Genomic DNA, 12,725 nt, shown 5'->3' with positions numbered 1-12,725 from the left:
CCGCCATTTTTTTGAGGCTACTTCTCATAACAACATATCCTTGTATTGTCTGATCCCATATTGATTTATTCATCGCGGCCACACTATCCAACACCGACCGCAATGAATAGATTTTTCATGATTCCTATTTACATTTTTATTTTACTATTTAAAACAGCTTAATTCATTTTAGAGTCGCGAACGCTCAACGCCTCTCTCTTTCACGTGTTGCGTGCCATGTCTCGACAGTGCCTCTCTCTCACATGACAGTGAACGGATTAAAAGGTGGCGGTGTTTTCAATACGCGTTCCTCCTTGTACTTGCCTTCCTGCATTAACGTAAACAGTCACAGAAGTTATTGACAGAGAAGACGGCTGATCGAGTTTATATGGCTTAACAAAAGGTTAGCAGAGTTTCCCACACACCATTTCTCGATGTGGTTGGTTTCGAATTTGTGTGCGAGCTCTCGGTGTGGTGCGTGCACGTATGTCTTCTTTGTAATGTTACTATGGTTCTGTAGTTGTAACTCTTTGAAACAGCAACAGTGCATTCTCCCATATTTCCGAATTTGCTATATGCGAAGACAATAAAACTACAATAAAAACAATAAAACCATTACTCGCATCTAGAATAAAAGGGGCTCATAACACAAAAACACATCGATGAGGCAAACAAGTAATCAAGCCAAAATCACCTCATATATCGTTTCTTCGATGTTAATGTATGGCGATTTTGTCAGACGATGTCGTGTTATAAATCAGGATTTTAGCAGCAGCGAAAGTAACAGCTGGTCGGATTAAACATGAGATGTAATTGGGTCGTGTTCAGTCAATATTTTTTACTTATTTTAATAGAACAGGTAATATGTGAAAATAGCATTCAGTCGCGTTAAATACAATATAATGTGTTTGTAATACATCAGAGGGTAGAAGGGAAACAGATTTCAAGTGCCAACACTATACCAAACGCACTTGATGACATCACAAATATGCTAATTCGTGACTTCATTAGCACCACAGTCTCTTAAAGTCCTGTGGGAAATACTGCAATCTGTCTATTTTCTGTTACTGTTCATTTCAATGGACGATAGACACTTTTAGGTCACAACTAAAGAAACAATGGAGCACAGGAACAGTCTCTATTAAAGGCTCACTCACCAGAGGCTCGGCCATGATGATGCGGATTTTGCGCTCAGTGATGGTTGTAAAGTTGGCAAAGAGGCTCTTCAGCACGTATTCGCCCGGCCGGCTCTCTGGGTCAACGCTGATGGGCATCATGGCAGGCGGTCCCTTCTCGCCCTGCGAGCAGCACACAGTAGGGATGGGAGGCTTGCTGTACCCTGGTGAAGCTTCGGACAAAAAAACAAGAATTATTCATCTGAAGGGGCAAGAAATGGAGGCTTAAAAGTAATATTCTGCTAATAACGGTATGATGTTACATTTAAATGAACGGAAATGAGTAAGAAGTTATTATTTTGAAATATGTTGATGCTTTAAAGTTCATCAAATGTACCCATATGCGAAGCTGATGTTGCTGATGTGTACAAAAGTTTCTCAGCTTGTCAGAGCAGCTTGTCAGGTTTACAGGAGTTTCTTCCCAGGCGACAGCATATATTATTGCACAATATTACAATCTTGTCTGATCTTTCTTGAATTATGCAAAAAATAAATAAATGACTACTAATAATGAGAGAAAGTGATATATGCGGTAGTCAGTGATGTATTGTGTATTTGTCTTTTTTAATAACGTAATAAAGGTAATAACTTAATAAAGGGCTGCTTCATGTCACAATAAATACACAAGAATTCTCTGGTGTTCCCAAATGAAGAAAAATACTTTATCACAGACAATACTTGTTTCCTAATACAAACAGTTGTATCCACTTCAAAATTTTCCCATTTTGTGGCTTTCTTCCAACTGGACCAACAGACCTTAAATCATGGCGGTGTAAAACTGTAAAACTATGCACTTATGTGCTAGAGTTTACTCAATAACGAACATTCTTTCATCATTTACTCACTCACTCTCATATAAGATCATTTTCACTTTTACCTTTTTTGGCAGAACACAAAAACAGATATTCTAAAGAACGTTTGAACCACAATGACTACCATTGTATGGACACAAAACCACTGAGACATTTCTCAAAATATCTTCTTCGTGCTCTATAGAACAAAGAGTCATGTACAGGTTTTGAAAAACATGAGCGTGAGATAAATTATTTTTATTTATGGGTATGCTATCCCTGTAATCGCCTAGATCGACTTGACACAAAGATACCATTTGAAGCAGAAGGCACAACGTAATATCACAAGGTTGTAATGTTCGTCCACAATGCTCACAAGCACACACCAAAGCTCTTGTACTGTACCGCGAGTAATGGGGGTCGAGTTGCAGTGGGGTCATGTGACGGCTGTGTTCATTTGGACAACAAATTTTGATCTAGTTATAGTGAGTCATATTAGTTATCATTAGTGAAAACACAGCTTGCAGACATGAGTTGTTTTTGTTATGATCTCATCTAGTTTAATCTGCAGAAGTTCTCTTACAAATTCTTTAACTTGGTTTTAAGCTACTTTCTTCATTTAAGCAAAACCTCACTAGACACTCTCACTTATAAGCACCTACCCCGGCCCTTGATAAAGTTGACCATGCTGGTCTTATTCCAGCACATGACTGTGCTATCCATGGTAAGAGAACGGCGAAAAGGATCCATATTTCCGAAAGCTCGACTCACACGGCCTTTTCAATCATCCCTGTAATGTCCAAACCCTCTCCCGTTCACCACCTGCCCCGTGCACAGGGGGTCCCAGAGCGGGTGGGCAGAAATTCCGCAAATTAAGTGATAACAAATCCACATGTGCTTGTTTAGATCGGCCTCTGCTTCCCGAGAGCGAAGGTCAGGCTGGAATTTTTAGCTGAAGCCTGAGCAAGTGTGCAAGAGTGACATGCTACAGTGGCATAGTTGGAGGGTTATATTTATCCCAGAGTACACACCATACGTGCCGATTCCCCCTCCACCGCTGACCAACAGTGTAAACATCATCCGATTGGACACAAATTCACTGACTTATTCACTCTCAGACCCTTTGCTTACACAAAAAACAACGTGAAGTACGACATTCTAGCTTCTGAAATTCCAGAAATGATTACACAATCTAACCCTAAGGAGAACAACTGTGAGTAGTGCATGGGTTGCAAACTATGCTTGCAATACTTCAAACACATTTTAGACAGACTCAAAACAAGGAGACACGCTTATAGTTTTACAAAACTTACCTGGTATAGCAAGCAACTACTAAGAAAACTATTAAACCGCATAGCAACACCCTGGCAACCCCACACAAGCCCCAAGCATAACATTTTGGTGAGATGTGCATGGACAAACGGCGCAAAAAAGGACAGTCTGGATGAGTACAGCAATCTGGATAACTACACAGTGTTTCCTATTCATTAATTAGACTTTGGCAGACCGCCAATGTTTCAAAACGAACTAACACATTTTTATTAATCTCTTAAATACATATTGTTGTATTGTCTGTTTCCCATATTGATTTATTCGTTGCAGCCTGTCACACTATCAAAACTGGCCACCGTGAATAGTTTTTAATGATTTCCATTTACATGTTTATTTTACTATTTAAAATAAGGATGCACCGAATGTTCGGCAACATCACCTCATATATCCGCTCTTCAGTGTAAATGTAAGGTGATTTGGTCAGACAATGTCACGTTAATAAATCAGGATTTTAAAGCGACAACAAGCAACTTTTTGACCTTAAATTAATGTCTCTAAAATTATTTAAGTGGTAGGACAACTTTAAACTGGACGAATTTTACTGCCGTTGCTTCCTAAGCAGCCTTCTCTCGACTGAAATTGCATTTGTAATTTTGGTGTTCGGGACAGTACAAGCCCCACCTATCCCCTGCTTTACGGCATACATCGTAGCCTGGGAGAAGTCAGCCAAAAGCTAACAATAAGGAGAAATGATCTAGTTCAAGTCTCCAAACCATCACTATGGCAGAGCCAGCAAATAAAACAAATAGGAGAAGAGAGAGAGTGATCGGACGCGAATCAATATCTGACAGACTTACACTCGGCGACGCGAGCTGCAAGGGGCAACGGGTTGCAAAACGGATGGAGACCTAACGTTAGCCTTCCTGCTACTGGATTGGAAAGTCAAATATGTCATTTTTTTCTTACTGTCCTGTACTTTTGAGCTCATTAGTAATTTGGCTGTGCTCGGGTTGTTTATTAGCGCACTAAAGTTACTGGTTCACAATTTATAACCGTAAGGTAGACTACAGATAATGTAATGTTGCTGGGTCTCAATAGCTTCCATACCATGATCGTGCCTCATCCCAAATTTAGTGTTATGCTTGTAAATGATGACTACCAAACCACAACAAATGTTTTATGGTCAAAAGTTGCTGAATCCTTAGTTCATGCAAGTAGACTGATGTTATAGGTATCTATAGTTACTGTGCTAGGCACTATTCCCATAGGGAGTTGAGTGTGAGTTATTGATTGCACTCATTACACAAAGCACAACACCTGGTCGCGAGTGTGATTCCAAAAATATAACTACAGAAAATGATTTGCGTTGGTTACTAAACACATGTCCATGCCCTGTGTTTTGGGTGACTTTAAATGTGTTATGTAGCTAACATTAGCAAGTTAGCTGCTATGTAGCTAGTACGCTTTGAGCTAACGGCAAACAACCAACTGCTACCTCAGAATCTAGTTTGAACTATTAGTATAGCTCAGAAGTATAACCCGTGGGAGCCAAAAGAGTGCTTTAGTACTGCAGTTTATGAAGTGACATGATGTCACAGCGGTTTCTGCCTGGATCAACAAATTCACATGTATTGCGCTGCCCACATGGAAGCGTATAAAGCAGTAACATTTACAACATTTATAACAGAAAACTGCGCTTATCAACCACATGGGGGAACAATACACCAAAACGACTCGTTGTCGCTTTAACAGCAGTTAAAGAAACAACGAGTTGGATTAAACACGAAATGTTCTTGGGTCTTGTTTAGTCACTATTTAATAATCATTTATGTCAGAACAGATAATATGTGAAAATAGCATCCAGTTGTGTTTAACACTAGACCAAACGTAAACACGATGCGATGATGTCATAAATATCCTAATTAGCATGTGACGTCATCAGTGCCACAGTCTCTTAAAATCCTGTGGGAAATGCTGCTACATGTGACTGTGCAAACAAGAGATGAAGTCAAAGAGAGCATGACATCAGCCTCTGAGCACTGAGCTGCTCCCGACAGGGACAATACAAGACGCAGTACAACCAACGCCTCTCTATTTCACACATACATTCACATGAGACAGCCACAAATGCAGACATGCACCAGCACAGTTTGATTATCTATACCAATTTTAAAATGCTATCGGACATTCTCTTTAAAAATCCTATTTGTATTAATATCATACTTAAATTGTAATTTAATATTAACCACAAATAATTAGCATAAATTAGGGCTGGCAAGTGATTAATCGTATACAAAAAAGGTTCTGTTTACATAATAAATGTGTACTGTGCAAATTAAGTTTTTTTTTTTAAACTGCATACATTTAAGAAAAATATAAAAATTATTTTAATAATAATTGATACATTTTAATAAATACATATAAATATTTCCTAAATATATATACATGTATGTGTGATTATGTATGTGTGCAAATTTTGGTGAAAAGCAACTAGTTTCCGTATTAATTAGTCAAATAAACCGCAAAGGAACAAGGACAAAAAGAAAATGAATAATTATTTCTCAATGTGTTTTCTACAATGTTATTTATTTAAAATGGTGATGTGACTGATGTGATTTTTTGTTACTACCGTTAACATTCCAAGGTATAGTTAAATGTTTTGTTTAACTGTACCTTTAAGAATGCACAACAGGTCCTTAAGGATATAATATCCCAAAATTTGTTTACAAAAACTTGTGTTTTACATGTGTAAACCTGTCAAGGTACAAAAAGGAACCTTTAATATTACAACTCAGTGACGGAAGAGGTAAAGTTTTGAATATTTTTCTGACAGTGTAGGCTATAGTTGGACTTCACAAAGACTCGTACACTAATATAGAGCTTTTTTATCCCTTGTTATAGACCTTATGTTTATCCTTTCAAAGACAAATCCTATTGCGCTTTTAGCAAATTCCTCATATTTAGGGAGTGAAGAGCAAACAGGGAAGAACATACTTCTAACAAAATCCGCCTCAGATGTAAATAATGTGGTTTTTTTAACATCCAGCCTCCAACTGTGTACAAAACTACCCTGGGGACAACTACCATAACTGCAAATAAATGGGACTTATCCAAACCCATGCATTTTAAGATGCTTATCAGGCTTTTAGAACCCAAAGCCCACTCATATCCCACTGGTAACCTTTCTCAACAGTCTGGGGACAATCTTCCAAAAAGATTCTCAAGATTTTAAAAATGAAACTAAGGCGTCTGACTGATGCACAGACAGTCACAGGCACTGCTAATATCTCCCCGAAGTCCCTCACGGAATACAACTCTACATCAAAATGACATCCAGAGGTCACAATCACCTTTTCTCAATGCCCATGGGCATCAACACCTGAGGAACAAGATCAGGCTACGTTACTGCCCGAACACACAGTGCAGTTTGAAGAGTGACATACTGAAAGCTGAAAAAAAACCTGAAAGATGAGATGTGCTAACAGTTATTTGAGATGTGCAGATTGTGAAAGCAAAAAGAAACAAGGACATTTTTCCAGGATTTAGCCATTAGGACTAAGGGTGCACGCTGCTCTAAACCTCTTAGCCAGTCCTAAAAATATATTTGGTACGCTTTGCAAAGCACATTTGATTTGATGATAAGAACCTTTTACCCATTTACTCAGACAGCGAGAGATTATGATGTGGTTTAAAAATTTGGGATTACAGTCTCACGCTGTGAATTGTTTAACATATTTTTTAATGGCTGCTATCATTCAGGCTTTTTAAAAATATAAGACATTTCAGAGAAAAACAGAATTTCCTCACAAATTAAAAATACTGTGTTTTAATGGAGAACAAATGCACTGCATAACAGTGTCAGCAGCAGAAATACTCTATTTAAAAAATATTTTAAATAAATATATTTGTAGGTTATATGCACTGCCACCCCTTCTGCAAGCTGATTTGCTGTCTGCTGACCATCCCTCAAATCTGATTGGTTGGTTAGGCTGGTGAGAACAGCCACCTGATGCACATTGCTCTGGGGAGCATACTGTGTACCAAAACACTAAGCAATATATAGACAGTCAGTCAAGACAGGGCAGACATGCAACAAACGTTTAGTCCTCTACAACAAGATCTTATAAGAGTAAACTGTGACATCTTAATTTCCAACTGAACGTGTAATACTGACTGTATTACAGTTTGAATGTAATACAGTAGTCTTGGATTTAAATGCATCAAAGTTATGACATTCATTTACATAAACGAGCATCTTTGTAGAAAACTATTTAAATGCTCGATTTGCGTGTGTCCAATCATCCAATAATAATCCATACTAAACTTAACCAATCAGAAGTATCTGATGACTATAGTATAGATGTAACAATAACAAAACAAAACGGCAACACCCCCTCACACAGACTTTCATAAACACGTGCGTCACAACAACACACTCGCTTGTCTCACATGTAACCTATATCTGGATGCATCCCGCCAGCACTGGCTGTGATCCCGTAGCCCTGAGCTCCAAAATACTCACAGCCGCTCCAGGACTTCAGCAGAGACTTGATGCTGATCTCGAAGAATCCCGAGTCCTGCTGGCTGGCCATGTCTGCAGCCGCTTGAGTTAGACGGAGGCAGTGATGCTGTGGTCCTGCGTGTTTCCACCCCTGCCCGAGGCAGCTGCTGCATGCAAGTGATGCAAAACAATGATGCTGCCACAGACTGAACCAGAATAGATCACCACAGATCCGCTAAGCTCTTCCCCCTCCTCTCAGACACCCACCCATCCTCTCTTTCTCTCTCTCTCTCTCTCTCTCTCTCTCTCTCTCTCTCTCTTTCTCTCTGTAAGGCAGGTTCACTTTAAATAACCCAGTGTCAGAGGCTGGAGAAATCCTCTTAGCATCACATGGTTAATTATAAACCATTTTTATACAACCCAAGCCAGTAAGAGATGCTCATGTCCCATACTATCTGACCTGAGAGGAGTGAGGTAAGCTGAATTCAAAACCTGTATATAAAACTTTTTTCTGTGAAACAGATATTTTGAGAAATGCCTTAGTGGTTAATACAGTGTCCATACAATGGAAGTACAAATTTATTTGGGGCCATTCTTCAAAATATGTAATTGTAATCACATGAGGTTGAGTATATGTATATGTAAAGTTTAGAAGTTGTTTTTGTATATATATGTTAGCCAAACATTATGTCTAACATAGTATTCAGTCCGCAGGCAATGATTGACATTCCTCTGACACTTCACTTTCACAGGTTAATTTTGGCAATATCCGAAGTAAAGTCACCATTCAATACAAATGTCAGTCAGGTAAAAACAGAAAAGCTGAAAAAGCAAAAAAACAAAAACGTTTCCTCTAAGAGAGTTTATAAAAAGTCAGCAAAGGTCAAAACAGGACAAACACCAGTCTGGTCAATGTGGAGGAAAACAGCATCCATGTTGACATTTTGAAGGGGTCATATGGCGTGAATACTTGTTTTTTGTGTCTTTGATGTGTTATAAGTTGCCTGTATATGTGTTGTGTACATGTATTAGACATGTAAAATTGAAAAAATTAAAAGATGCATTCTATCTAAAAGCGAATGCTCAACCAGACCTGCCGGAAACGCCTCATGCAACCACACCCCCACAAATCTACATCAGTTTGTGGTATGATTTGACTAACACTGCCCAAATGTAAGGTGGGCGTACCTGTCAGTAAAATTGCTTTGGAACCTGATGTTCCAAATATGGTAAGAGGTGTTACATTTCCGTCACACGCCTGCAGTATTCGACCAATCACTACGCACTGGTTAACTGACCAATCATAGCACACCTCACTTTTCAGACCGATAAGCTTTGTAAAAAATCTGCGCAAAAATCTGGGCAAAGAGGAGACACAAACATGCACGGTATGTGGAAAATACAGCGTTTTTGAACATTAAATTGTGTTTAGTATACACATTGCATTACATCTAAAACAAGCGATAATATCCATTTTAGCTGTGTCATATGACCCCTTTAAGTAAGCAAAAGACAGGCTCGACACTGCAGGAGACAATGTTCTGTGCGGAAAAATCTCCACAGTGGGAGGTTTTCAGATGGACAGGTAATGATACATTATGATATACACATAATGAAAAATAGAAGTGATTCCATATAAAGTATTAAGCTCATTAGAGAACATCAACTTTAGTCTTTAAAATGAGGCAAAAGACAGATCTTCATTGACATCAACTATCTTTTTCCAATGCAAAGGGTGTGCTCTTCAAAAGCACACCCTGAGTCACTCAAGGCATAATCCCATAATGCTCCTCTCCATCCCCCTGATGTCAAGAACCTGCCCTCAATTACACAATGCACTCCCTCATAGCCTATTTATTGGGTCAGCCTAGAATTGCCCATTAGTCCTAGAGGAGATAAAATAGAGTGTCTCTTTTCTCACTTCGTATAATTTACAGCAGTGGTCTCCAACGTGGTGCCCGCGGGCACCTGGTGGCCCGCATTAACTCTGTAAAGTGCCCGCCAAACACAGGGCTCTACAATAATGCTCAGGACAGTTGCCGAATCTGTGACTATACCGATCAACCAAGTGCTTCATCGTCATGACATGTTATAAATATGTTATTATTAGCACATGTTTTGAGCTTTAATTTACTCAAGTGCAAAAATATGTGAAAGAATACTTTTGATCCTGTAATCCGAAAAATAATGCATCACATGTGTAAAGTAGTTTGAACGTATTTTTGAAAGTAGCCCTCAAGATGATTGTATCTCTTCAGGTCGCCCTCGCCTCCAAAAAGGTTGGAGACCACTGATCTACCTGTATTACTCATTTTAATACTGTTTGTAAGTATGCTTTTTTTCATGTTCATAAACATTCTGGACAGTGTGATGACAGTGAGTAATCTGTTTCAGACAAGTTATTACAAAAGGCAATGGCTGAACTTTATCGCTCAATCTTTCAACCAGACCATTAAGACCAGAGTAAGTGAAGAAGACTGTGACGTACTAAAACATCCTGACGTAAAAGCTAAATCCATTACCAAAAAGCGTCGTAGGTGTAATGACACTAAGCAATCACAAAGCAGACAGAACCGATGGACCAGAGAAAGAATGGGGATAAATAAAGCAAGTGATAAAAAAACTGATAATATGGTGCATACAGGACTCCAAAAACAAGTAATAACATTTACTTTACAAGTGTTCATTTTTCTGATAACTATTACATTCAAAGCCATGAATGAGGAGCCTACAGTAAGAGTTACAGCGTTCTTCGGCAGATTGATTCCCATTAAGAGCCTATTAAAACCATTTTCAGGCTCAGATGAAGAGATGGAATGTGAAGCATGTTTCACCGATGCAGGCGTCATTGTGGATATCAGTGCTTTCTTTCTCTCTACCCTGGCCCCTCATTCTCCCCTTTCACTTTTAACCTGGTCCTCTCTTCCAGACTTTTTCATGGGCACACGCACAAGTCAATTTTTCAACGCTGAATGTCCTTGAAATTCACATTTAACTGTACACTATTGGACATGTGACACGAGCAGGATTCATACAGTGGGTTCCACATTAAAGATCCTGTGTGTATAATGTAACTAGTCATGAGGTAATGTAAAATAAATACGAATATTTAAGATTTATCAGTATTTTTGATCACATTTGCACAAAATCTATGAAAAAAAACATTCCCAAATCATGCTGACATGGACCATGACATGTTTGTTTTTTACTCAAATTGTTATGGTTCTACCATTTAAACATGCTTTTAAATCTATTTAATACGTTTATAAATGTAAAATCAATATCCATTAGTGGATTCTTGCTTTTTTATTTTACTGTATGAAATTGCAAACCCACACGATGAAATCACTTTTTCTGTCATAAAGTAACATCTATATCCCGCAATGCACTCACTTAATTCAGGACTTTGCAAACAACTTTTAAGCAGCTTTTTGCCTTTTTCAATAAGTTTATCTTATACTTTCTCACGTTCCTTCATCTTCCCTCTAATTTCAATACTGAAGTTACACATTCGCAACTTTGTAAATTCATATTCAACACTGACAAAACAAAACCAAACAATCTATTTGAACAAAAACACGACACCACATTCTTGATGTAACCAATAAATGTCTATAGACAGTGAGGAATTTCACACATGGCTGAGAGAAAGTTGAACATCGTGTCTTCTGACAACTCAAGCAAAGTGCGCTTTCAATCTCTAATTTCTTTAACCAGCAGTGACAAAAAATAAACACGCAAGCAACTCGTCACATACATGCCAAAATAGTGGGTCTTTTCCTGGACCTCAGCTTCTTGAACTTCCCGCGAAAGTCTCTGCTTAGCATCAGGTTCTCAGTTAAGCCGTCCATGTTCTCCAGTGCGCTCCCGTGGACCTGCTTTGCTCCATTATTCCGATACATCTCCAGCTCCCCACAGCCCGACATCTCCAGTCGGTGAGCTGTCAGTCTTTCCTCAGCGGTGGCATTGAACTTGTGGTTGTACTTTATTTCTACTACTTTCAAATCTCTCGCGCTCTTCTTCTCCTTCTGATACAGAGCTGTGTCTTTATTCTGTGCTGTTCCTTACAGTGTGTTCGCGTGGGTGTGCGTTGACAGATGCAGTCAGAAAGAAGCCCGGCTCTGAGCAGCCGGCGTGTTTTAACCCCCTAGCAATTGTCAAAGAAGTTCAGCCAGTTACTGTACAACTTATAAAAAAAGGCAGGTGTTGGATTACTGCCACGCCCCCTGACAAAACGGAGGAAAAAGGAGAAAAAGATAGGTTTGGGAAGACAGACAAGAAGTATCTAGTGCTCAAAAATTCCCCAAATTTGTTATCACAAACAAGTCATTTCCTGCAGTTCAGTGTTCAAGTCATTGAGTTCTCATTGTGGAAGTCCAGAGGGTGGGATTCCCCAAAGATAAACCCGGTTGGTGCCGGGCTCCTCAAATCTTTATACTGCAGGTCTAATGTTATAGCAGTTTATAGATAAGAGACGAAGGAAATTGTTTTAAAACCTAAGGCTTGGGACTATTAAATCACTTAAGGAAAATGGTAAGAAACACAGTCAAAAGCTCTCACACACACACAAACACAGACAAACGTAATCGGAATAGTTGCATCATGGGTGTTAACTCATTGGGACTGAATGAGACACCCCTGAAAAAAAGTCTGCTTTCACCTTCTGATGCTTATTTGTACTTAGAAATAGCACCAGAAATGGCCCACACCTAAATGAATGGATTTTTCCACGGTTACCCTACATGAGAAATACAAACACACTTTGTGTTCAGTCGAAGGCGTTTTCTGTTCTAAAAGTATGCCCGTTTGTTCGGGCAGCTAATAGACTGAAGAATAGATATACTGTGTGCCACAGAAAAAAAGAATTACAACTATTACGTGTTTTACCTAATATGGGTTAGTCACAGTCTGTCACACCCAGCCTGCCTAGTAACCATGTTGTGAATTACAATTTCTATGCAAAATTTAACAAAAACCAAAGAAAAGAAATGTGCAAAGCCACAATTC

At 38.9% G+C, this 12,725-nt stretch overlaps 1 protein-coding gene across 1 annotated transcript in view; it reads right to left on the bottom strand.

The window, feature by feature from the left end:
• The window catches only part of frya (furry homolog a (Drosophila)), a 60,670-nt gene extending 48,814 nt beyond the window's left edge, over positions 1–11,856 (bottom strand). The window contains 2 exon segments of the mRNA XM_056756115.1: positions 1,137–1,327; positions 11,476–11,856. Of these exon segments, the coding sequence (XP_056612093.1) occupies positions 1,137–1,327; positions 11,476–11,644 (360 nt within the window). The 5' untranslated portion in view covers positions 11,645–11,856.
• Between the last annotated feature and the right edge of the window lie 869 nt (positions 11,857–12,725).

The sequence above is a fragment of the Triplophysa dalaica genome, chromosome 9 (genome assembly GCF_015846415.1).
Source record: "Triplophysa dalaica isolate WHDGS20190420 chromosome 9, ASM1584641v1, whole genome shotgun sequence".
Lineage (NCBI taxonomy): Eukaryota > Metazoa > Chordata > Actinopteri > Cypriniformes > Nemacheilidae > Triplophysa > Triplophysa dalaica.
This window is presented reverse-complemented; position numbering and strand designations above follow the sequence as displayed.